The sequence below is a fragment of the Tinamus guttatus genome, unplaced genomic scaffold (genome assembly GCF_059628265.1).
Source record: "Tinamus guttatus ecotype Peru unplaced genomic scaffold, ASM5962826v1 Tinamus_guttatus_pri_ptg000169l, whole genome shotgun sequence".
NCBI classification, from domain to species: domain Eukaryota; kingdom Metazoa; phylum Chordata; class Aves; order Tinamiformes; family Tinamidae; genus Tinamus; species Tinamus guttatus.
In genome coordinates, this window is record NW_028288703.1 from 204,297 (window position 1) to 231,240 (window position 26,944).

Consider the following 26,944-nt stretch of genomic DNA (forward strand, 5'->3'; position numbering starts at 1 on the left):
GGTGTCTTTCCCTCAATGTCCTGCTCATCTCCAGTGTAGGAGTTAGAAAGCAAAAGCAGCTAGATGCCTAGTTACTGCTACCTGAGCAGAGCTCACACCACCCTTTAAACCATCCTAAAGCAGACTTCAAGCTTTGCGGTAATACATTCTCTGTTATGCCACTTGGTGGAGCTTAGTGATTTAGGCTATCACATATTTTTTTTTCTTCTTTTTTTTTTTTTCCTTTTTTGCAAACCTGCTGTAGGATTGCATAATAAATTGTCAGTATGCCATGAGAGCTCATAAAAATCCCCACCAGGGTTATAAAAACAAAAGTTTTCCTTAAGTTCTCATGAGCAAGATATTGATTTCCAGCTACTGATGAAGATAGAGCCATCCCTTCTCTTCTTGAATAAAACATATGGTGGTTATTTTTTTTTTCAGTAAAAAATTAAAACATCAAATTAGGATCTTGGTATTTAAGTTGCAGGATGAGAGAAGGATATAGCTATATAGCTATGTCATATGTGGTTTGTTCTTCATATTTAAACTGTTGTTAGGACAGTTTAACCAACGATCTTGGGGTCATTTTTATATTTTCTTTTCTAGACTTTTGTATGGTAAGGGAAACGTATGAACGAATCTGTGTGTAAAAGACCTCATGTTTGTTTGTGTGTTCTGCTTCAACCAGTGTGAACAGTGAGCAGATTGACAGTTAAATGGGGAAGAAGGTTCCCCATTCATAATCTAGCTTTGCTTTCATTTAAATGAATGGTGAGTCAGTTAAATGGGAGCACAATGGGGACCTAGGCTAATTAGGTGCTCAGTTCACTTGTGGTCAGAGCCTATCTGGAAATCCAAGATATTACACCAATTTGACTTTAGTGCTGTCTGAAATATCTGTTGTGCAATGAGCCCTGAGTTTCAACCCTTACCTAAACTTCTTTTGTTCTAAATTAACAAGCAAATAACATTATCAGATAACTGTTATTTGGTGGTCTGAGAGCACTGAATTCTGAACTCTGAATCTGAACTTCAGCCCTTGGAGTCTGTTACCCAAAGTTAGATACGTTGCATTTATTTTTGCAGGTACTTTGTAACGACTGATCTTTTTCGGTGATTCTTCCTAATGCCAGACACTTATTATCTACTCAGTACAGGCTTGAGAAATAGTGGTTTGAAATGCAAACTTGCTGTCAATAAGAAGCAGAGAAAGAAAGGAAAAGAGGGGACTGGTTCTGGAGGCTCTTTTCTCTGGTCTTAGGGGTTCTTCTGTGTGGTCTGCTCAGTAGAATCAATGCTTTTTTTCGCTTCTTAGGAACTGGAAGCCAGAAAGGCTTGGGGATTGTGTGGTATCTTTTCACTGGGGTATTTCCCAAGTTCTTTCCTGTTTTGTTGTACTGACAGATGAGAAGGCAGTTTTTACCGTAGGAATTGCCATATATATTTATTGAACACTAAACACTGACAGTGTCTGAGTGCTCTTCTGGTGTGGCACTTTACAGAGGGTGAGAGTAACCATGCAGTCCTGCGAGGAGCTCTGAAAGCAGCTCAGGGCTGGCTGCAGTTGCCCCCAGCTTGTCTGTGCTGCTGGCGAGTGTGCTGTGCTCTTCATTGGCATTTATTACAAGAGAAAAATAGCAGTGCAAGTAATTCTGCCGCGGAGGGCGAGACAGTTCAGGTGTTTTCGGACGCTTTTTCCATGATGTTTGCAGGGGAGTTGGTAGAGAGATGATCATGATTACACTAGCAGCTACCTATAGCTGCTGTGCTAGCACTTGGGATGCACGTGGCTCCCTTTCTTGCGCGGTTCACGCTCCTTGTCCACGTGGCAGTGATGGACTCTTCTACCCAGATCACCTTGCACTGTGTAAGGATCTTGTAGCATTGCAGTCAGGTATCCTCATTGCCTTGGGAGTGTAGAAAATCCCTTGTCTTTCTTGGGAATCCTTAAGCTGCCTTGGAGCCTCCATGAGTTTGCATGGTGATACCTCTTAGCCAGGTAGTGCTGTATTTTACCTATTGCACTTCACTTTTATGCCAAGGAACTGCAAGTCCATTAAATGAGGAACTTCTAATGAAGAGAGTGTCTGGAGCACAGACAATGACTTTTCAGCTATTTTGTTTCTACCCATATGTGCCACAGTCCCTGCACTGCTTGCTCTTGTTGCTAACCCTTGCGCGTGTGGCTTTTAGTAGAAATTAATGCCCCAGTGGAAGAACGTGAATTTTGACTGTTGGTCACGATGATGTGTTTGCAGCCACTGCAACTAGTCAGATGAACAGATGCATGTCCAGTGTCAGGCAGCTGCTTCTCATTCTCACGAATCTGTTCACTTGAGTGATTATTACCTGAAGGAATGTGCTCTCTGCGGGAAGGTTAGATGCTCTCATCACTTCTTCAGTTCTCAGGGAAAAAACAGGATCAAAGGGCTAAGTACAACAAGCAACATTGTGCTGAGATGAGATCAGCACCTCTTCTCCTTGTTAAACATAGGACAACTCATGAATTATCTTTTATGTGATGAGCAGTGATGGTCTTGCCTTTATGTCTTAAAAAACCTGCCTATTTTTCAATCCAAGGGGTTAGACTCGCTGTTTGATAGAATTCAGCTCCATCCTGGAAAAAAAGTGCCACATTTGACTCATTGTTTTGAATCTTTGTTTTACTTTATTCTTCTATTTTATTTTTATCTTAATGATGCTTAAGGTTCATAGAAATAGGTTCATAGTAGAAAATGGTGCAAGAAGAAGGAGAGAGGTTTAAAAAAATGCCAGCATGCCATTTGGACTCTTGCAATACTGTTGGCCACAGAGGCATTTAGAAATTAATTGGGTCATTCATTTGAGTTTATTACAGGCTCAAAGCCATTATTTCCTAGGAATCAAAAGCAGATAAATAATTAAATACAAAATTTAGAATTATGCAGTAATTCTGAAAGGACTATTAATCATTGGTCAGATTTGGGGAGGGAAGGGTGATAGGCTGCTTGTCCAACCTTCGCTTTGATGACTTTGCACGGTGAGATGCTGCTCCTTGGAAATGGTGCCACAACCTGAGCTGGGACCGTGTGCTCTGCTTCCTTCTGGTGACTCCACAGTGCTGCTGCCTCGGGAACGCTGAGGGAATACACCTCGGTACCTCCATGAGGCAATGACGGTACTGTCAGTGCAAAAAAAGAATGGTTTTGTAGTAATTTGTGATGGTATGAGACACTCTTTTATCATGTGAAGAATAAAACAGTTAAGCAACACAATACTTAAATTGCCATTGCCTGGGGTGTCACTGAGAGAAACGGGCCGCTAGTCTTGGCTCTGTGCTGGATTATTTCTTTATTGCTTCATTTGGTTATGTTTTGTAGTTGTTTCTTTTTTCTGCAGCCCCATTAATCCTATTTATTTTAAGGAATCTGATAAGGTTATGGCATCACATTGCTATGGGATGTATCAGCTACTATTAAATTTTACAGGAATTAAAAATACAAAAGGGTTTTTGAGTTTAAAGTTGTCATGTACATTGGAATTACATTTTGTACTGTGGACCAGTGTTGTAGCTGAGGGCAAACAAAGATAAATGGAGTTTATCAACTTGTAAGTTGTCAGGCACATTTTCCTCATGTCATCTTGGTGCTTGTTCTGCTCCATGTGCTGGCTGAGTTTGCCGGTAGCATCTACAGTTGTGCTGCACAAACTTGAGATTTTTAGTGTTTTTTTTTTTTTAAGTATTTGCAATATAGATTTGTATTAACTTGATGACTTGAACTATTGTATCTACAAACAAATCACTAGAACAGAACACAAATGATCTGAGATGATGGTGTTGAGACTGAGATTTTAAATTATTATTATTCTTAAAAAAAAAAAAAAAAAAAAAAAAACAGAATTATTGCATAACTGCATTGGGGTCGGTGTCACTGAAAGTAGCCCTCAAATGGTGCTTGACACATTTTTAATCAAGTTATAAATTATATAGAAAAAATAATAGAAAACTGAAGGACAGTATAAATATTTCCATGGTCACTGCAAACGTCTGTTAAATTTAAAAATTTCTCAGTATCAGAGAATCTGAAAGTCAAGCTGTTAATTGGACTTGCTCAAAACTGACAATCATGGAAAGAAAATAATGGCTGTTATTAGCAGAAAAGGCTATTTCTCTCCTTTTAGAAATAACAGTAGTTATTAAGTTTTGCAAGATGCACTGCTCTGTGTGGCTGATCGCTCCTTGCATCAGTCACGGGAATGGGTAGGGGAGAGAAACAGGCGAAATGGCGGCTCCGCTCCTCGAGGGAAACCCCCATCCTGGACACAGAGGGCCGGACGTGCGGCTCCCTCAGCGTTTTGCATCAAGAATTTCGTCTGCTGCGATGAACGTCTTGATTTCCATAGGCACCAAGGACAGTTCTTGAACTCGGAGGCTTGACTGGGGCTGGTGTGTGTCACGTATCACCTTGACTACCTTTGTTTTTGTTGAAAAGTGCTACAATTTACAACGCCGCTTGCGTAAAAGCCTGCTATCAGCGTGCTTCTGTTTCAAGGTTGCTCCGATGGTGCATACCAATCAGGACACCTCCAAGTGTTTATCCTTTTCCATGCCTTTTGACAATAAAGTGCACCCTTATCTTTCTGTCTTGCACACAGCTGAAATGAGGATAGCTGGAGAATCGATAGCTTTTCTGCACAGAAACACGTCCCAATTAGGCTTACTTGGTTGAAGATGGGGAGCTAAGTTAAGGAGCCACAGAAAAGGTCCAGCAGTGGGAGGATGAAGGAGCTTCTGCTCGTATTGGGCTGTGGATCGCTACTAAGCTTGTGAGGTGCAATTTATGTTATCTTTTTTCAGTAGGAAGATGGACATAGGAAGAGCGCCGGACATCATGTGCAACCCCCTGGGCAGAGGATGATGATGTTGATGATCTCCTTTGTCTTCTCTTCGTTTCTGACCTGCATCTGAAGGTCTAGGTCTTTCCTTTCTCCACAGAAGCCTTGCAGTCAAAGGCAAGTAGCTGAAATAAGCGGCTTTTTCTTTCCCCCCACGTTTTCCTTGATTGTGGTTTCTTTGTTTTGTTGGTTTTGGCATTTGGCTGGCTCTAGACTCTTCCGTGTTTTCTTCTGTCTAGCTGCTGAGTGAAGTGTTGGCCGATGCTTTCAGCTCTCTCATCAGCCTGAATGTTGTTTTTCCTACATGGAGGTGGGAATTTGTCTCATGAGACAAAGCCAGTTCAGGGTCATGGATACCTAATGGTGGGGGAAAGCCTTTGAACCCTTCGCCTTCCCTGCTTTTCCCCTGTTCACTTCCTAATATTCTCGACTAGTAGCTACTGTCCATAGAGTAAGAAGACAATAGGTAATTCTGTGATTTTATAGTCACATAAACCTGCATTTTATGCAACAGTTGTGATGCTACTAGCATTGTATTTGCATGCTTCAAGAAACAAACCATTGGAAGATTGAACATATCCATGATGCTGAATTACTAAAGGCATCAACTGTAGATTTTTAATGAAATCATGAGAGCTTCTATGTAAAATGACCACCTGTTTCCTCTTTTTTTTTTTTTTCTTTTAATAATCCAAAATGGTTGTGTGGCACGATGCATCTCGGTTGCAGCTGAACTCCCAGGACGCAGCTCCTGGTAAACCGTCTCTTTTTTATATTTGCTCGCCTTGCCCTCAGCAAGCCCTGGTGAGCTTGCGTGGGCGCAGCTCACACGTGCGGGCAGCGGCGCCGGGGCCTGCAGCGGTGGTGCCCGCGCGGCTCCCTGGCCTGGTGCCGCGCGCCGCGTCCGTGCCCTGCAGCGCGGGGCGATGCGTGGGGGCCGCGAGCAGGGCCGGCAGGGCAGGGCGCTCCCGCGGCCGCGCGGGCACCCGGGCGCTGCTGCCCTCCGCCGAGCAGCCCGGGGCCCCGGGAGCGGCGCGGAGCCCTCGTGCCGGGCGGGGGGTGTCACCGGCCCTCCCGCGCCGCGGGGACCCTCCCATTGTCTCCGGTGTCCGCGGGGGGGGCGCCCCGCCCTCGCCGCTCATTGGCGGCCCGCGAGCGCCGGCGCCTGGAGCGGGGCGCGGCCCGGGCGCCCGCAGTGACAAGCGGGGCGCCCCGGCGGGGAGGCGGCGCGGGGCGGCGGGGCGCCCATCGGCCGGGGCGGCGGCGCGGGGCGGCGCTGCGGGCCGGGCCGCGCTGCGGCGCAGGGGCGGGCTCCGCGCGCACACGCACTCGCACACACGCAGCGCGGAGGCAGCGGCTCCCCGCGCACCGCCGCCCATGGCGCTGAGCGCGGCAGCGCCCCGCTCCGCACGTAAGTACGCGCCTGGGCGCGCAGGTGAGGCGGCCGCAGCGCGCACCTGCGCCCGCCGCAGCGCCCGCGGGGGCGGTGGGGCCGGGGCGTGAGCGCTGCGCTCTGCCTTGCAGGTGGCGGCGGCGCGGCGCGGCGCGGCTCGGCGCCCTGACCGCCCCGGCGGGCACCTCATGGAAAGCGGCGGCGATGCCCGCGGAGGAGGCGGCGGCTCCGCGGCTGCCGCGCGGCGCGGCGCCCCCGCGGCCGCCGAGACGAGCGTGAACATGGAGGGGGCCGCGCCGGCGGCCCGGGAGCCCCGGCTGGTGCATCAGCGCTTCCTGCGCAGGAGCGTCGTGGACTCGGACCAGGAGGAACCCGCCTTCGAGCCGCCCGAGGCCGAGCAGCAGCGGAGGATCATCCTGCTCCCCAAAACCCGGCGCATCATCGCGGAGAGGGCCAAGGCCGGGCATGCCGCGGCCGGGAAGGCCGAGCCCGCCGGGGAGCCGCGGCCAGAGCCAGCAGCCGGCAGCGCGGCGGGCGCCGAGGAGCAGAAGGAGCCGGGCAGGGATGCGGAGAGGCGAGAGGCAGCAGATGCTGCCAAAGACCAGGGCAAGGCCAAGAGAGAGGAGCCCGAGGAGGAGGAGGCCGATATGAAGGCGGTTGCCACCTCACTGGACGGCAGGTTCTTAAAGTTTGATATCGAACTCGGCAGGGGATCCTTCAAAACGGTCTACAAGGGTCTGGACACGGAGACGTGGGTGGAAGTCGCTTGGTGTGAGCTCCAGGTAAGCTGAGCTGATCCTCCTGTTGGTTTTTTTTTCCCCCCCTGCTCTGTAAGCTTAGAAGCTAAGGACAACACGCTAGTGTCATCTGCAGGAGCTCTGCTTTGAGCAACCTTTATAGTCACCATTGCTTAGTATCCAGCATCTAACTATAGCACCATGTTTTCATTGGCTCTGCATCTGCCACCTTATGTACACTCCTCCCTGGCTTAACCCTCGCAGGACTGGTCTCCAGCCGCCAAACCCCGGTGTTAACATAGGGCCTGTCATATTGCATAAAAGGTCACGAGTTAATCCCTCTGAATGCGCAAGGGCTGGCGAGCAGGAGAGCGCTCCCTTCCCTGCCGCCCTGCCCAGGCCAGGCACGCGGGTGCTATAGACACGAGTGGAGCAGCAGCTTTTTTTTTTTTTTTTTCCCCATCCCCCCCAAAAAAGAAAAAGCTATTTGCAGAAGTGAAGTTTCCTTTTCCTTCCCATGTAAACGCATCTTGCTTTTATAATGACTGGAGATGTGCTCTCCAGCTCTCCCTCCTTCCTTTCCCCGTCCCCTGGGCTGAAGCCTGGGTCTTGCAAGCATCTAGTGGATTACAACTTGGGCAGTGTTTGAGTGCTGTCCTTTCTGCGCTGCTGTGAGCTAGGGCTTCAGTTAGGGCAGTCTTGTGTATCCAAATTCCTTTGAAAATCAAGATTTGAAATGGAAGGCCTGTTTTATGTCCTGGTTCACTAGAGTGAATTCATCCCATGATATTTGAAGATTAAGAAGTCTTATATTTCTAATGCTGTATTTTGCTGTTTGGGGCATAGCTGTCACCTTCTTTAAACAACGTATCTAGTCTCATTTCCGTGAAAATGGCAGTAGAGCATGCTTTTCTTTTCCCCTCATTTCTTTGTGAAAGCTTTCAGTGTACGTTCCTTACCTCAGCTCTTGTAAAAAGCCATTTGAATAAGATGCTTGAAAAAATGTCTTAGCTCTTCTTTTGTATTTTTTCCTGAGCTATTACTTACTTTACTGCATCATTTTGGTGACAAACTAGAACATGTAGTGCTAATCCTGGATGCCTAAATTTGCACTGGATGACTGAGCATTATGGGCTACAAGAGTATTTAGAATAGCAAGAAAATAATGTATTTTTTTTCTTTTTCTTTTTTTTTTTTAACGTTGGTATGAGCTTTTGGTAAATGCCTCCCAACTTGGGGCATGGGCAGTGATGAATGTACGGCTGGATCTTCGTTCCCTAGTGACTCCATTGTACAACGTGCCCATAATTCACCGCAGCTCCGCTTCCTTAATAAGAAGCGCGGGGAGCACTTCTCAGTCTTCATCATCATTAATTTCATCGGCTTTTATTAGACGCCGGTACAAAATACGCGGCTGTGGCTGTCGTGGGAGTCGCCAAGGCTGCAGCAGGGAGCGCAGCAGGAGGGGACCCTGCGGGGACCCCGCGGGGTGGCAGGGAGGGGAAGCGGCAGGATCGCAAGGAGACTTAAAGGAGAATTGGGCAGCCCGGTCGGCGCGTGCCGGGCAGGCCCTGCCTTTGTCTGCCGCGCGCGCGAGCCCCAGCCTCCAGCGCGCGAGGCTTTTGCTGCAGTTGCTTGAAATTCATTTAAGGAAATAATTCAGATCATCCCTGGGGGAATGTTTATATATAGAAAAGGGCCAATATTGTTTAGCTCTCTTTTCTGACCGGTGCCTGCAGATTCTGTCACAACAGAGCAATCACATGGATTAGGAATTCAGTTTTGCTGCCAAATTTTCTCAGTATGCTCTAGAAGGGGAATAGAAACAGATATTTTAAACATATTTTCTGTAATAGAATAGCCTTAGCTGTGACAGACTGCTAAATATATCAGCAAACAAATTCCATTGAAATTCCAGTGTTTTGGTCATTCAAAGCTCGGGGGGGGAATGTGCAGTGTGAAGTTTAAATGGGATTTATTTTTCTTATTCCTAATTACAAGTGGAGAAATTCTTCCACTAACTGTATGGCAAGAGATCATTTAAAAGTTTAAAATCTTTAACAGTAGAGTCCAAGGATTTTTACCTGTAATAATTTGATACAATTTATAATGCATACCAGTAAGAACTGTGAACTTCAGTTTAAATCTGATCTTATTACTAAGCATTTTCTATTGTTTTTAGACTTCTTATTCTAGAGAGAAGGTTTATTTATTGCTTGTCAACTTGGAAAAATTGGTAAGGCTCCGTGGAGGTGTTCAGGGATGCTGTTTCTCTATAAACACTGATGCGTGTCGGCTGTGCGGATTCGAGGGTAAAGCCGGGGCCAGGTGCCATGAGGCTGTATTGGAATACTGAAAGCCAGGACTGTGGTCTGGACTAACTGAATGACTCAAGTTTATAGTCGTTATAGGAGGCCTGTGCTTTCAGGACTGGCTTGCAAGAAGAAAGCAACCAGGAGAATACCTAAGTAGTTGTATATTGTCTGCTGCTTTCTGACTTTCCTAGTATGCTGTTAATCCAGTTAGGGTTTTTATCACAGAAGTGTGGAAGTAAAAGGAGTGGTAACCCTTATTCTGACCGCTTTGAAACAAAGTCTATATGTGCTTGGCTGGATGGATGCGACCTCATTTGGATCTTTCTCTGTGGAAATGCTAAGTTCAGATCTATACGTAGCAAAAGCCCAGATCCCCCAACTTTTGAGGACATAAAATGACTTATTACCATTTCATAGCAAGAAAACACAGGGCCTTTTTTCAGAGAAACTATAAGTATCCAGGATATCGACCATACAGTAATGTACCATACGTGTGAGAGGGCTGCTGGGTGGTGATCTCGGGTATGATATATACGTCCTTCTAGCGATGCACTGGTGCTGGTTACTTTTATAGCCTGCAAGTTAACAGTTCGGAGGCTCCGCACGGCCACGAATCCACTCTCCTTGCTCAGCAGTTTTTTCAGCCCAGTTGTTGCATTGCTTTTGCATCTGTGTTTTTTTTTTTTTTTTTTTTTTGGGGGGGGGTCTATCCATACAAAGACTTTGCGAGCTGTTCTTGTTGAGTAGTTTTATTGCATTGAAGAGATGGATTTAGGTTTCAGAAGTGAAATCATGGCTAGGATTAGGGTAGGAATCAGATGATAACTGAACTAGGTTCTAGGTTTTGGGCTTGTCTGAGAAGACACAAAGCAGCTTTGGTCATTTTCTAGCTAGAAAATAAGTTATTGTTCCTCCCTCAAGTGAGGCATTGGCAGAGGATTAGGGTGCCTCTGCAGTCTGGCAGGGTTGGCGTCCTAGGGTTTTCAGCACCTGTAATTAATTTTAATTGGTGACCTTCAATTGCTGTGTGAGGCTTCAGGGAAGGAGCGTTCCAGCGTTGTGCTCATAACTGAGATGCTGGGTCAGGGATAAGGAGCAATACTGGCATTTGCCACTGTAATGCTGGCAAGGCCGACGTTCTCCTTAGTTAGGTGAGTGGTTCCAAATCCCCCTCCCGTTTCCCTTCGGTAACATGCAAGGGAACTGCGGGAATGTCAGGTCACTTGGTCCCCAAGTGCTCACATGTCCGAGTCCTGGGTGCTCGCTGTGGCAGAGGCTGCAGAGGGTATTGGCTTTATAGTGATGCTGTAAAATATCCCATGGGGAGCGAGGCAGGAGTGTGGGAAGCGGCAGGGGGAAATTTCCTCCTGCTCCCATCTCTGAAATTAGGCTAAGGTGCTGTGGTGGTAAAACAGATACGAATAGCTGTGCTGCTATAGGGTGGCACCTTCCTGCCTTCCCTCACATCTGTGGCTGTCCTGCCAAGCTTCAGGTAATATGCTTGTGTAGAGAAAAACGTAGGTATTTTTGGGAAGACAAGTGTTATGTTTGGTACAGTTGTCGCCCTTTTTCCTTTTATGCCATTGCCAGCCTCGTTCACGCGGCCTGGGGCACTGTGGGGACCGGGACAGAAGTGTTCCCTGCGTCTGAGCTCGGTGGCACGTTCAGTCCTGGCTCCTTGGAGGAAGCTCATCCGCATCAGTGATAGCTCCCTGTCTTTGGGAGTGCGGATATCCTGCAGTACGAGATGAGATTAGGCTTTGCTTGAAAGGCGTTTTAAGCCATTGCTGCTGGCCCCATGTGAACTCAGTGGGTTTTGTTTCTAACCTTTCCTTGAAGCAATATTTCTCATTTGGGCACTGAAGAGCCCCTCTTCCCCGGTGCTAGTGAGCAGAGGGAGGGAAAGCATGCCATTTATTTCCCAAATGTGTTACCTTTTGTAGGAAGGTTGCTTTGGTGCTTGTAGAACCTTTTGGTTAAATTATTTCAGTGCAAGTTGGAGGGTGTGGTTTAACTTGCATTATCTGTGGCAGTCGTACCGCAGTGCCACAGAGTATCGGTGTCTGGGATGTGTTTGTGTGAGCAGGTAGAGGTTTGCCTGTTAAAAGTGGAAGCCAATTAAAGGGCTTCCTAAAGCAGGTTTACTTTCAGTCATCTAGCTGATAAGGGGCTTCTTGCCTGAGAATTAATTTATGTGAAAGGAGGATGTGCCACAATCCCACATCAAGAATCCTGTGGTTTGGGGAAAACTAACAAATCTGTTATTTTCATGGGTGCGTCACTTTGGCTTTCATTGCGTCCTCGTTGGCTGACAATATTCATCTGATGCTGAAAGAGCTGATTATTTTACTCTCCATCTAGTTAATTTAGCAGCTGGGCAAACTTCACAGCATAAGTTAACAGAATAATTTAGTAAAGCTGCTTGGGGAGAAGGCAGGAAGCTGGATCTGCAGGGCTGAAGTGAATATTGCGATGCGCTCGCATTAAATGAACTCTCAGGCCAATTTTGTCTGTTTCAAGTTAATTCTTGAAATAGCGGCTCCTCTTTAAACTTTAACAATTGGTTTAACTCTGCTTTACAGAGTTAATAGGGAAACGTATCTATATCTGGTGTCTGTTAGTGTAGCTGTCTCGATGACATGAAGAGGCTGGATAGGAATATGGTAGTGAACTATTAATAGATTGCTTCTCAAATTCAGTAAATGAAATAGAGCTGGGTCAGGCTTCAGTTCTTGCTTTGAGTCAGACAAGACTGCCTTTTCTTTGGAATACATTTTGTCTAAAGCGTAGCTGTCTGCCCTTTTGGATTCTAGTTAAGTCGCTCGGAGTGGTTTTGTTGCAATAGGAAGAAATGATTTTCAAAAGCTAAACAGGAACTTTGTGTAAAGTGTATTTTGCTCCTTCGGGTTATCTTTTGTACACAGCTGACAGTAAAAAAATGCTGACATTAGAAGCTGACTTCTTAATAATGAAGACGCTTGCGTTCGATGCACACTGTGACTCACGGGATGTGCATATAACGTGCTTACATCTATGGGCTGTGATTTGGGCCCTGCTTTGTGGTCAGGGTGTGACAGGGATCTGAGGAAAGCTCTGTCACTCCAGTGATAGTGTGCTTAAATAAGGGTGGAAATAGCAATTCTGCTGGTGGCATTACCTTTTTTTTTTTTTTTTTTTTTTCCATAATTTGAGATATTGGATATGCAGCAGATGTTGGGAAGAGGGCCTCTTGGGTGGATGGAGGGAAGCAGAGGGCCTTGGTGTGTAAAGTTTGGGTGTGAAGGGATCCTTTGGGATCCCTCCTGTGCGCCAGGAGCTCAGCTGCAGTGGCAGAGCTGGGTTTGCGTGTTGAGAAGTGACTTGCCGGCGCGTTGAGTAGGTGCCGTGGCAGTTTTGACTGGCCAGAAAGCGTAAACATAAGGCAAATAGCGATGTGCAATCCCTGACAGCCTGTGGCAGATAGCGAAGGGTAGCCAAACACGTGTCATGTGAGATGTATGACACTTGGCACTGCTGCAGGAGACATCTCCATTGCTTTGGAACACGAGTGGCTCATGCCGGCAGTTTTTGGAGGGTGTTTGGAATGGCCGGGCAGAATCAGAACCGGTTTTCTGCTTGTTCAAGTTTGTACATGTGAAATTAAAGTTAAATTTGGAAACGCGTGATTTCCAAGAAGTGATAGCGCCCGGCAGAAGGCATGAACGCTGCCCTGGTGAGACTGGTTTTGCCTGCAGCCTCTCCTGGCGAGGAAGGGAGCTCCGTGCCGGGAGCTGCCGAGTCCCGCGGCTGAACCGGCTCCCGCGACACCTTGCTGCTCCCGCGAAGCTCTGGAGCGGAGGAACTAATTAACTTGGTTCCTGTTGTCCTTCTGCCTGGTCTGGAATCAAGAAACCTGTTTTTTCTGCCAGGAGTGAATTGTTCAGCGATAATTTCCGTAACTGCTATGAGACTCCTCGTTTTGTTCCAGGTCGAAAAGGGGCACACGCGCTTCCCCCTAGCTCCGTCCTGCCCAAGGAGGACAGTGGACCTCTCCAAATCCAGTTGCTGCATAAGCCACAAATCGGGGACAGCCTCTTTTATGTGTTAGGTCATTTCCTTGTGGTGTAAAGGGACCAATCTTGAAACCATGAGCAGCTTCCCATATCCCCGAGTAAAAATGGCACTGTCCTCCAAAGGAATCAGCTCCATACCTCCTCCTGATTGGTGGGTATCCAAGGGAGCTTTCTGGTAAGTTTGGGGAGCCTTTTTGTAAGGAAAAATCTCAGCTCTCCCCCCTAGGAGTTGATGGATTGGTACTGAGGTCTAAATCAGCTGGCAAGGAATTTGCACCAAAAAATTTATAGATTGTGTTTGTCAGCAGTGACTTGACTTCTTCTAAACAGGCAGCCAGCGTGCAGTGGTGTGAGGTGATACCTGCTCAGTCTGTGAAGGGAAAGGTAGCAAAACTTAAAGTCATTTTCCTTTTCTGTCTTTTATTTCTGGAAATGCTCCGTTGAGTGGATTCTATGCCTAGGTTTTCAGTTTTGCCTCCTCCCAAAGTCAACTATATTGTTTTTAGACCCACTGGCATTACCTCTTCTAAATACTTATACTGCCCAACCCTGCCATGGCTACAGCATTATTCCAAAACAGAAAATTTATGGAGCGAATGGAATTTGCTCCCGCCGTCTTCAGAACCTGCCATGTAAGTACATGTGTACTTCAGTCTGCTTGTGTATGTTGTGACACGACTGATTTACTGCAAAATAATCTTGCTGTATTGTGTTAATACAGGGTAATGTGTAATATGGCTCTTAAGTATGCAATAGGAGTAATGAGTAAAATGAGATGCCATATTATGGGAATATACATGTTGATTAATCTACCAAGGAAAGAGTAACTTAAGCCTGGTACCATCTGTTCTTCAGTTGTTTGCTACAGAGGGAGACAAAACACTTATTCATGAACTCGGAGTGAAAGAGATAGGAGAATACAGGCTCAAATAACATTTGTGAGGACTTTTTTTTTTCTCCCTTTGGCCATTTTGTGTAAATGCAATCCAAACTGCATTCCAGGCTTGAAGTAAAGTTAAACCTGCCTCAGGATGTATTTGATCCTAACATGGATCTTTATAGCACCTTACCAAAGTAAATTTATGTTTTACTGTAACTTTGGTTTAAGTCAATGTAAAACACATTTGGTTCTTGGATCTTTCTGAGAAAGTTATTGCATAGCCCAACATAAAATGGACATTTCTGTCACTTGATAGTCTTTTTTGCAGTGCTTTTAAGCTGGAAAGCTGCACTGTAGCTGAGAACTGGTCGGTTCTCCTATCTCAGATTCCTAAGACCCGGCTGTGGTCCAGCTCTTCTGAGCGCTGCTGCAGGGGTTTTGTTTCATCTTAATCCAGAGGAGTGAAATTTAAATCTGTATCAATGATATATTTTGGCTTTCTTTTCTAGCTGGGTTTGTGCTTTTGGATGCTTTTTTTGTTAACTGTTTACCAACGCATGGGCTTTAATATACTGTGGTCCTGTGCAGAGTACAGGAATATTGTGCACGTATTATCAGAACTCATCCAAATAAACCTTGCTGCTGTGTTTAAAGTTTTTAAAACATGGTAAAACTACACAAATAGCCGAAGCTCTTTTTTTCTTTAGCCAAATAACCCCAAAATGCTGATACTGTATAAAGTGAGGCTTTATTAAACAGAACAAGCAGCAGTTGCTCACCTCAGATGTTGAGAACTGACTATTTTGCAGTAGGAGTATAAAGTTGTTATTGCCCGAGTCTGCTCCTGAAACAGATTCCTTTTTCCCTAGCATGTGCTTCAAGGGTTCCAGTTACGGTCTTTTTTTCTGATTTTTGTGCTTTGAGCCACTTTTTCGCGGTGCTTTCCGTGATGCTCCCTGGACTTTTCCAGGCAGAGCGGCGCTCGTTCAGGGTGCCGGCCGCCCTCGCTGGAGCAGGCGGCGCTGTTGGTCGGCTGGGCAGAACCGATCTGCCCTGTTAGGAGAGAAGAGCCTGGCAGGGGCATCGCCGAGATGCTACTGCTGTGTTTCACTGCTGCAGAGCTGCCCTGCTCTGCCGAAGCACTGGATAATGGCCAGGGCTTGTAAAATCGATTCCAAATATTTGCTCAAATTGTTCTAGGTTTTAATGATTAGCTGGGAAAAATTGCCATGTTTCTGTGCATTTGCACTGGTTTTGTTTCTGTTTCCTACCGATGCTTCTTTTGTCTTGACAATTGTTGCAGATAATGAAGCAAGTGTTGCACTAATAGAATAGATTTGTTTTTCTCTCAGTTACCATAAGAAGCTTATATTGCCCCCAGTCACTAATGGAGGACAAAAATATTAATCTTGTCCTCTGACAAACGTAGCAGTCATGACTAATGTGGGTGGGTTTGACTGTACTTCATGTTGTTCGTCATATATAAGATTAGTAGTAAAAGTAAGCAAAATTCATAACCATTAAGCCACAGGGGGTCAGGTAACATGAGCTGGTAGGAGTGCAGCAGGGTGATTGCTTACAGCCCACCCGTGACCTTGCCTGTTATGTTATGTTTTTAGTTTTGCACGTTGTTTTTGTGCATCCCCCTGGGGATATAGGGTCAGCCCGTACATCCTTCCAGGTTGCTAATTTTGTTGTACAGTTGTAGGAACTTGTCTAACACATTTCATTGATCTTAATGACTTTTGAGGTCTTTCTGGGAATTCAACCAAACTACAGCCTGTGAATTCTAAAACTTTAGGCACAGGAAAGAGGGCCGAGTGATGGGAAAACATAACTGGCTCTTCTGGAACCGCTTTTATTACGAGGGTCTTATTAATTCAAAATTCTTATGGTACTGGTCAAGGAGACAAACAAATGGGCATTTTCTGTAACTTCCTTCAAGAAGAAATAGTAAGAGGAAAGCTTCTGACTTTAATCTGCTGGGTCCTTAGATGTGTAGCAGGGCCTGCGAGTGGGCTGGAGTTATCTGAAGCAAGTCTGAGCTATAAATTCTGCTAAGCTGCTGAGAGCTCTGAGCCCCTTCAGTGTCAAGTTGCCACAATCACTTTGTCCTTAAATAGCAAACTCGCCCTGGTGTCTTCGCCCAGGCCTGGAGAACAGCCTGGCGAGGTCGGGCACAACGTGGCCATCGAGGGCCTCTGTCTGCAGAGGCTTCGGGAGGGAATGAGACCCAGCATGTCTCCAAGGCTCTGCATAAATCCTCGGTGTTTGCTGGGATTTTTTTTCCCCCCCACTGCTTGACTACTTGGTATTTTTCTCCCTTTTTAGTATTCCATCAAAGCCAATACTGCTGTCAAGAGCTATACTACAAATAAAGACACAAGGACTGTTAATATAAAAGATGTGTTTTGCTAAAAGAGAAAAGCAGCTGTGCTTGCTGATTTCCCAAATAATTCTGATATCACATACTGTGAGAAATGGTTGGAAATAATTGTGTATATGATCTCTGATGTGTACACTTACTTAAATGAAGCCAACATTACAATATTTTAACCACCAGAGCTACAAATTACCAGAGTTGGGCAATCTGCCTCTAACATGAAAGCATAAGAATATGAATAAGGCTTCCTTGATTAGGGTATCGCTCTGTTTTTTCTAGATTCATCTCAGGTGATTCGGGGGTGAGGGGAGCAGCTCGGTTATCCCTCTGCTGCAGGGTTCAGAGAAGACTTTTTCTATAAACACTTTTGTTTCTGGGCTGCAAGTCCTTACGTATGAAGGGAGACACTCGAGACCATGAAGTCCGCATACAAAAGCACTTGTGTGTTGCAAGAATTGGGACTGTGCCTGTTCAGCAGCGCTCACCACTGCTATTTTTCTAGCCATGTTTTTCTCCCTTTGCTTTTGTGATGTTGCTGAACAACAGCTCAGTTAATAAAGCACGCCACCCTGAAGCACTGTCCTTGTTGGGAGGAAACCTTTTGGGAAGGAGGTGGGGAGTTGCTCAAACTGGATGACTGGAGGGGGGGGCGAAGTTATGTTTGCATGAACAGGACATAAGAGACAATAAGTTTCCTAACTTAAGACCTGAGAATGGATCCCAAAGATCCATTTTCAGTTAGTTTCATGCCCTCCTCTTTTTTGACCTGCCTTTCCCCCAGAATCTTACACCAGCAGCCCTGTGCTGCAGCACCTCCTGCCCGCCACGCGCATCCGTCACTTGCTCATTGTGCTCCTCTCGTAACCGTGTCCCATGATGTGCTGTGGTTACCCCAGCACATGCTGCCCCACCTGACGATGATCCGCAGGGATCTCGCGGGTGCTGTGGGCAGCTCCCTCCTGCAGCGAGGAGGAGCCGGAGCCGCTGTGGGAGCTGCTGCTGCTCCTCAGGGCGAGAGGGATCCTCGGCTGAGCCCAGCCGCCCGAGCCCAGCCCGCAGAGCCGCCCTGGGCATCGCAGGGTTGCACCCCATGGACCCCAGCTACCACTTGCGAGATCGGTGGAGACTGAGGTTAACATCAGGATTTACAGAGAGGCAAAGGAAAACAAGGGAGAACGTGGTGAGGTGCGAGAGGGGCATTTCCTAACGTCTTACAGTGCGACAGCTCTTACTGTCTCGTGCCTGACAGTGATGGATACCTGTAGGGTTTTTGTCTGCTCTCTGATGCTTAGCTATCTTAGGTCTGAGGTTGCAATTAACAACTTAGCAGTATGCGTACTGAAGTTCCTTTAGAAAAATAAGATTAATTTATGTATCACTCTATGCTGAAGTACCCACTGTCCTAGTTACATTATTTCTTTTAGTTCTAGAAGCAATAAAAACATTAATATTTGTGTCTTCAGTTCATGCTCAACTTTTCATATCTACCGGAAAGTAGAAAGCACCTCGTAAAGCTGCCTCTGATTTTTAGGAGCTGAAATGTAATTTATGAGTTATCTATTAGAGGAAGGGAAAAAAAATCCATTAAAACATTTCCAATAAGCTAATCTGTGTGTGTTAGAACTGTATCATTTCTAATGAACCATGACTTTTCTACTCCAAAGATATATATCATTTATTTCATTATATATGTATCTGTGAGCCACATAACTAGTAAAGTCATTGTGTAGTTGGAATCTTTGGTACCTAACGAGATGGGAACTCCCTGTGAAGCTTCTCTCACCATGCAGATATTCACCAACGTGCTTCCGAGTGGGTTGCACAGCCAGTCGCATTGTGCGTGTTCCGCAGCTTCTCTTTTAGTGGGAACAACGGGGGAATATTCCTCCTTTTTTTTCCTATCAGTTCCCATGAAACTCAAGGGTGTTTTGCTCGCGTGGGCGGCTGCCCTGCTTTACAGGCCGGCGGGCTGGGAGCGAGCAGGGAGCTGGCCGTGCGCTGGGGCGCTGCGCGGCCCCGCAGCTCCCGTGGGGCTGCCGTGGGGAACGCCGCTTCCCTCGGCGCGGGGACGGAGTGACCGGCTGCCCTCCCAGCCCGGGAAAACAGCCGAGGGCACCGAGGGCGCTGAAGGATCCCGGAGCTTCTGCGGAGATGTGGATGGCTTGTGGTGTCAGGTGCCGCTTTAAGCATATTTGTGTAATATTTGCTGTATTATTATGTAATCCTTATGGAGGAAGTGGTAGAATGCCTCAAGCAGAAACCTGTTTTTAAAATAACTACCCAGCATGATGAATGAAGCTTAAAAAAGGGGGGAAACTGTTTGTCATTGTTGCATAATTCTGAACAGAGCGTAATTGAATTTGTCCATCAACTGAGTATAGTTTGTGTGTATTTTCCCCAGAGCATCCACATTTAAATGTCAGAATTAACTATAATCTGTGACAAAGCAGAACTGTACAAATTGGAAAATGGAAGAAGTGGTTTAACTGGAAGATCCTAAATGTTGATTACTTGTACATCCCTAGGACAGTGAGATGGGTGATTGCTAATGAAATCTTTTTTTTTTTTTTTTTTTTTTTTAAGAAGGGTAGTAAAATGCTACAATCTACTTTTAAATAGCTCATATAAGTCATAGGAGTACTAGAGTTTTAATTCCCAGATTTGGAGTTATGCATTTGTAGGAATGTGCACTGTCCTGGTTTTAAAGTAATTGCTTGGGACGTGATGATAGCAGGACCATTATTCCCCTGGCTATATTGAAAGCCCCATGTTAGCCAAGGAATAGCTGCTGCTCGTTATCAGAGTGATGTGAAGGCAGCTCTGTATGAAGAAGAGCAGAGACACCTGCATCGTGCACAGCGCAGGGCAATGCAAGAGAGCAGTCGGTAGCGGTGTAAAACACACAGCTGGGAGGCTTGGCTTGGGGTTCATCTAGATGTGGGGTGAAAAACGGGCTGAAATCCTTACCTTGCTCTTCAGGGAAAAATCCAGTAATTCCACGTTTCTTTAAGAAACTGTTTAAAGGAATATTATGCCACTTATCTGGCTCCGTTTGTTGGCATTGAGTCCCGTTCGGTGACGGCGGCGCAGTGCAGGGACGCACGGAGCGATGGTCCTGCAGCTGGAGCGGAGCGCTGGGGAAGTGCCGGCCGTGTCCTGCCCCGAGGGCTCTGCTCTCACCCGGGGAGCTGCTGGTTGCCTTCACACTCACAGCAACGACTCCCACCGCTTGCCTGCCTGGCTTTTCTGCGCGTTGCAGGTGTGTATGTTTGAGAGTTAATTAAAAAAAATACCTGCAATAGGAATGAGAAGGGCATTTCTGTTAGGAAACAGCACAACCTGCCCCATTTAAAAAAAAAATAAAAAAAATAAAAACAAAACAAACTTCTTAGTTTTATTTAGTAAGTCTCAAGCACTTTCTTTTAAAAGTACCTAAACAACTGGCTTACGTGGGTAATTACCTTGTGTTTTGATATAGTTTTGTATGGGAATGACAAAAGCTGTCTGCTGGCAAAACTAATCCAGCCAACACGTCTTCACGCAAAAAGTACTTTGCTGAATAATTTTTAGCAACATTTTTTTTTTTTTAAGATACATAAAATTTAACTACTTACAATCTTTTGGGCTTCAGCTTTTATATTCTTAGTTTTTTATTGAAAAGGATGATATTTGCAGTAAATTGAATTGTTGCTAGAGTATTAATGTAGAGGGCATGCCATGACTGTGTTATTAGTGCACTTCACGTGTTTGTTATTAGAGTAGGAATTTACCTGCTTACATAGAAACTTCTCAGTTTACTTTGGGCAGGAAAATCCCAGACTCTTTTACTTGAACATCTGCTATTCTAGAAATGGCTATGTGAATTTAAAGATTAGTAAGAAATTACCCTAGGTTTTTTTTCCTCTATTTTTATTTTTATTATTTTTTGAAAGTTCAATAGTTGGAGGCTTTTATTAACTACTACTGTGTTTCCTGGCTCCTCTCAAACCCCAGATTATGGCTAGCCTTTTCATGTGGCATTCCTGTTTAGCTCAAAGTAGGAAGTATTAAATCCTATTAAGGGCTGAGCCTGCAAGAGTTTTGGAAAAATCCAATTGTTTGTATTTAATGAGTTGCAAAATCTTATCTCCATGTGAAAATTCTTAATGTTGCTATGCTACCTGTCCTTCCATTTTGTTTCTTTTTGTGCAATAGTGATTTATCTGTTGGTGCTGTACGCGTCCTGTGCGGGGACGCTCCGGCCCGAGGGGCGTCTCCGGGTCGGTTACGGCACCGAGGGCTCCCTCCGTGACTCCCAGGCTGCAGGTCTGCGTCAGCCGGGGTTGTGCAGTTGCTCCGGATGCTGATTCCGATAAGTCCTGCAGGAACCTGCAGCCTGGGTGCAGCTAAGCGGCGAATTCCCAGGCCAGACCGCTTGGGTTTTGTCTGTGTACATCCTCTCCTGCTTTTGTCTATTGAACTCGAAACCATTTTTCTTCAGGGTATTGCTCTGCGAGACCAAGACCTCACCTAATGTAGTTAATAGCCTAAAAAACAACCCCAGTAGGAATGAAAGGTCATCACAGAGCTTTTAATATGGAGGCTAATCAAACAGAAGTGGTATTTAATCCAGCTTTCTTAGGAACAGCAGCCAACACATGAATGCTATAATAAGAACAAGATTAGTCACATCCTCTGTTCAAGCCTGAAATAATGCATATAGTCCTATGTGTTAAAGTGTTTTTTCTTTTGATAGAAAATGATGAGTTTGTTGTTTCAAACAAAACAGATAACAGTGGTAATCCAAGGACTTTTAAGTAAAAAAGTTACTCGTTCTTGCAATTTTTATTTGCTTATTCCTCACACTGCTGTCTCGCATTTCCTGTACCACTGCGCTCCACTTACTTTCCCTGGTGCAGGTTCTTAGTGTTGCTGTTGAAGACACCATCCGTGGCTGCGGAATTTCAAACTTGCTGATAATGCAGTGAATGATTCTCTGTTGTATCTAAGCTGTGGAGGCAATTTCTACATAGCTGCATTTGAGCTTTAAATAATACCTGAAATCTCTCTAGGTCTCAAGTAAGTGGAGAGGCTGCTTTAGCTTAACGGCGTTGCCTGGCCGTGCTTCCCGTGTTTGGTGTAGCCAGTGGGTCCCCTGGATGAGCAGCTATGACGAAGAGGAGTTTGCTCATGCTGCCAAAAGTGTTTGCTTTACTTGAATTCTGAAAAGATATTTTCCTCTCATTTCTTCCAAGTCCAATTTCAACCTAATAATTTGAATAATTTAGCAGAGATTGAAAGAAAAGCATGGGTTTTGTCGTTGTTCTGGATTTAGGTGAGTATTTTGGAGATCCCATTTTCTCTCCATCTCTGTTTTTCATATATTTTCTAGCCTAAGATGTGGCAGGATCTCTTTCCCAAGAGCCTGCAAATTCAATCATGTAGGTCCTTTCCCAGCTTTACCCATGGTAAATAAATGATGATGTCTTGAATCAGTGTTGTTATAGAGAAGCCCGGGCACATAATGCTTCTTGGCTGTGCTGTATAATGCTCTCCAGATAATGAAAAATCCTCTGTTTGAGGTTAAAATGTGAAAAGAAAATTAAATAGACCCTATTTGATAAAAAGGAAAGCAATATTTCTCACTTGCTGCAGCCAAAGAGAGGCCGGCGTAGCAGGGACGTGCTCCGGTACTGTGCTGGTCTGCGGAAGGGCAGCGCACGGGGACACGGGGCAGCCCGGATTGCTGGGGCGATGCTTGTCCTGGGCACGGGTCCACGTGGACCCCCAGGGATGGCTCCTCCACACCCTGGTCTGCGCAAGTGTCTGGTGCCCTGGTGCTGAGAACCACCTCCATTTTTCAGAACAACGCTGAGTTGCAAAAGGCTGGCGTTTCTGGCGTGTGGCATCCGAGTTTCCATGGCTCCGAGCAGCAGAGCTGTCTGCCAGCATGCGTGAAATCCCCGTCTGCACACACAGAAATGAACCCAAGAGTGGCTGGGCAGGATCTGGCACAGGCTTGTTGCTGGAGACAGCTGTGCTCTCCTGTTTGGCGTGCGAGGCTGTGCTGTGCTGCTGCATTTCCTGCTGCTGCTGCTCCGTGTCTGGGAGGAGAGGGTAAGGGTGGAGATAGCGAGCGCCTGAGGCTCAAACGTGGCAGAAATGGGGTTGCAATAGTTTGTGTTGATATAATTCAGAAACAAGCCTCAAAAACAGAGCTACAAATGGAGATTTAAATCTTCTGAATGTGGAAGCAGGTAGCAGAGCCTTGTGAGGGGAAGTGGCCCGGCTCCTCCATCAGCTCCATCACAGAGTAAGTAATAAATAACCAGGAGCTGGAAGGGATCTGCGGCTACCAGGAAGGCAGTCGATGCCATTGACTGCCTGAGCCTCTCACAGCTGAGACTGTCATTAAAAGCTGCCTTTTTTCTCCCACCCTGTGTGGGCTGTTTCTTCTGAGTGCTTTCTCTGGGTGGGTGGGATAGTTCATGAATGCAGACTTTGAAAACAAGATCGTATGTGGTATTAAGGCAAGACGATGATTCACAAGAGTGAGTCCCTAATGTTCCTTCACTGAAAACTGCTGTGAATGTGCTTCTGCAAAACGTGATTTAAAGCTGGCAGTGGAGAAACCTGTCCACATGCAGAGCTACACTTATATAATGTGCATGGAAAAGATAACCATGGCTGCTGTCTGGTACTCTGGATGTGAACCAAATAGCAGGATAACTAAAACCTGACTCGCTGGGAAAGCCAGGTCAAGCAGGTAATGTAGTGTGCGATGGTTCTGCATCGCAGCTGGAAGGGGACAGCGATGGTTCCAGGGCTGGGCTCGGGCGCTACCTGGGTGTAACTTCCAAGTGAAAACAGCTAAGCACTGATGAGGATTACTAGGGAGGCTTCTTGTAGTTTATGTGTAAGTCAGGAATAATTTGGAAATCACTGCTTCTGTCCTGGGGAGAAGGAATGGACTGGGGATGTGTCCGGAGCATTTCCAGCGCCACTTTCTCTGATTCTCTTATTCTGTGCTATGGTGTTGGTCATACATTCAGGATTATATGGCTAGTGTTTATACTGGTTTCATGAGCCCTGTGAACGCTGTTTTCTTTTTCAGTGAGCACATGGTTTGTTTAAATTTGGTCTAGCTCAGTAAAAGCGCTGACCTAAACTGAAGTCCCCTAAGTCATCTTTAAATTGGGTTGGTGGGAAATCATACATGCACTCATTTACTTAAGTGTGAAATGGGCTCACACAGTGCAATGGTTATAGTGCAGCTTCAAATTCAGCCCAGTCAAGGGAAAATTGTCCCCCTTTTGTGTATGGAGGAATCAAGCACACGTGAGAAGCTGTGACCTTGCTGGGCTGCAGAGAGCACTCAGCGTCACGGTCACCCTTCTCGAGAAGGAAGAGTATTTGTATTGGAGGGCAGAGGGGGAAAGCTAAACTGGGAGAAAGAATAGCATTTAAATACAACTTTGCTTTAGGATGTTGCGACAATAAATCTCTTTTAGATGGAGCTTGCTGGATTTATTAACAAGATAATGATGTGTCCTTCTATTAAAGGCAAGCTCCCATGTGTGGCATTTCCAAAAGACAACACACGCATCCTCTTTCCAGCTAAGAAAGAGCCTGAGCTACTGCGTGACTTTTCCAAAAGCTCAGAAATCTTGTGCAAGTGTCCAGGTTTTACCCAGCAGCTGCAACATGCTAAGATAAAATGGAAAATGCAGCGATAGAAACATGAAAAAAAGCTTAATTTGGAAATCATCTTTTTGTAACCACTCGTATTTCTGCTCTATTACAGTTTGTTCTTGTTTTTTGCTAAAGGATTGCTATGTCCTCAAGTTGTTACGCCAGGTTTGCATGAACCAAAGTTTTTACTGTAACAGTAAAGCATTTTATTTTTCGAATACTGCTTCCCATTTAAAAGAAAGAAAGAAAAGTTCTCGTTTTGTTTGTGAGCCATGAAGGCTCCCAGCTGACAAGTTTACATAGCTGTGTTATAAATTTCATTAGATTGATTTTGTTGGCAATAGCCAGAGGCTGAGAGTTTAAAAAAAAAAAAAATCCATGGCCAATGAAGTCTTAAGCTCGAGAGCAAAGACAGATTGCTGCAATGTGATTGCTATCCAGCAGAGATACCTCAGCTCTGTTTGCGAGTGACGCGGTGCTCCCTCGAGCGCAGGCCTTGCCGCCGCGGGGCTCCCCGGCAGCCGCGCTCACGAAGCCAAAACGGAGCCGGGGAGCCCAAACCCGCGGGACCTGCCGCCCGCTCCCGCCCCGCTGCTCGCACGGGCCTTGCCTGCCTGCCCCGACGCACAAGGACCCATGTGAACTGGGTTGGTCAGCCTTAGTTTACCCAGCTAACTCCTTACAGCTGTGGCAGCGGTGAAGGTGTTCTCTAGAGACTTGAACCTTTTCTGTTCTCTTTCTGATTTTGTTTAGATTTTTTTTTTCTTATTTAAATGGTGTCTGCAAATGTTTTTCAGTTTGTGTTTATAAGACTCCATTTGAAATGTTAACTGTATATCATGCTAAGTGCCCATGAGCCTTTTCTTGGTGCTTTCTTGCAGTGCTGTCCTTGAGTGCGTGTGCGGGGTCACTGCCACCAAGATCCCGCTCCGGGCGCTCTGAGCTTTAAGGCTAGTGTCCTACACCACTAAAACAGATGCAGGGGTTTCTGTTGCGCTTGAGAAAGATGCAACATTTAACCGTGAAAGGAAACAAAGCATTACAATAGAGTTTTTGGCTCAGGCTACACTGAAGTGTATTAACTGAAGTTGATATTTGGTTTTCCACCGAGTTTCACCTTTAAGAGTAGATCTCCTCTTCCTGACTGGGTGCATATTGAGAGAAGCAACAAAGAAAATAGACCAGAGAAAAATCGTTGGTTATTAACTTTAGGTTAGTTAAGAGAGACAGTAGTAATAAGAAAAGAGAAACTAATCTGATATGTTATAGTGGCTGAATGAGTCCTAAATTGCTTCCTGAAGTATCTGCATGTTGAAGTATCTTTTTGAGATAATAACCCTGTATTGGAACACTGTAGTTGTTTTTATTAGGCATTATTTTAATGCCCACAATTGTTTCTATGAGACACAAAATGAGTGTGTGTTCACCATTCTTCCTTACTGTCTTTCTGCCATAACTACATATTTTTCTTTATTTCTTTGAGAGCCTTGGTGATGTAAGAGAACTGAAGGGAAGGGAGGTTTCTGTTGTGGGAAAGGTTTATGTGTGTGGACAGTCTCATAAGTCACACCTGCTTTCCTTTTAAATGTTTCCTGCGGCAGGAACATCTGTTTAGGAGATTACTACCGATCCCTGTGGCATGATTTTTCCATATGCTCTTGTGTCAGGATAGGATAAAATTAGTCCAGTGGACCTTGACAGTGTTTCCTTAACCAAAAATGGGTTCTTGTGCTTCTGATAGCAGAATATGTGTGATATTACTTAATAAAGGCATGAATCACTTCCACTAGTGCTCTTCTGGAGAGTAATTCAGCATCTACATGACTCAAACTGTTCTTTCATGCATAAAGGCAGATGGTGTTAAACAAGCCAAATAAGCGCGGGTCCAATCTGGTGCTGCCTGGCGTCCTAACAGGGTAATGATTTATAGGATTGAGAGCTCGGACTTGTGGTTGCCACCAGAAGCAGGGAAACGGAGCTCCCGCATTTCTTCCTGAAGAACAGAAGAGCTGCCAAATGTCTGACTTTCCCAGGATACGTCCCATCTTTGCATCCATAGGTTTTATCTCCTCAGGAAACTACTGTATATGTCCAGAGATCCGAGGCAAACAACCACTGTTGTTCACATCAGCTCCCAAGTGCTCGAGTTTTGGTTGCTCTGCAGAGGCACAAGCGAGTCCGGCATGTTCTGGGTGGGTTGTGTCCCGCCGCACTGCGTGTGTGTGTAGAGCCGCGTGTGGGAATCTTGTGCAAAAATACGGCCTGAGTGATTTAGTGATTTAGAAATCACTTATTGTGATTTCTAAAATGCCTCTAAGTTCTCATTGCATCTGCCTCGTCCTGAAAGCTCGTGATGTCTGGCACAGTCAGCATCTGCAAAACACCTCGTGGTCCTCGTGTGGCAAGTGAGCACTAGTGCAGTGCATGGCACGGTGTCCGTATTAAGGCTTTCATTTGGAAAGGAGTTTGAAGGCTTAAAAATGACTTAAACCTTTCAGCCCTGCCAGAGCTCTGTGTTTGCACACCAGTATAAACAATTTCAGTTGTACAACAATTATTATTTTTTCATGACTGGTGTCTCTTTCTGACCTCTCTTTGAATCTCTGACTTTAGCATTCCTATCAGCATGAGCTTAAAAAATGGGCAAAATGGTGTT

The 26,944-nt window shown here is 45.7% G+C and overlaps 1 protein-coding gene across 1 annotated transcript in view; it reads left to right on the top strand.

Annotated features, from left to right (window-relative positions):
- The first annotated feature begins 6,438 nt into the window (after positions 1 to 6,438).
- The window catches only part of WNK2 (WNK lysine deficient protein kinase 2), a 97,586-nt gene continuing 77,080 nt past the window's right edge, over positions 6,439 to 26,944 (top strand). The window contains exon 1 of the mRNA XM_088522892.1: positions 6,439 to 7,032. Coding sequence (XP_088379018.1) covers positions 6,439 to 7,032 — 594 coding nt within the window. The remainder of the gene's footprint in view (positions 7,033 to 26,944) is intronic.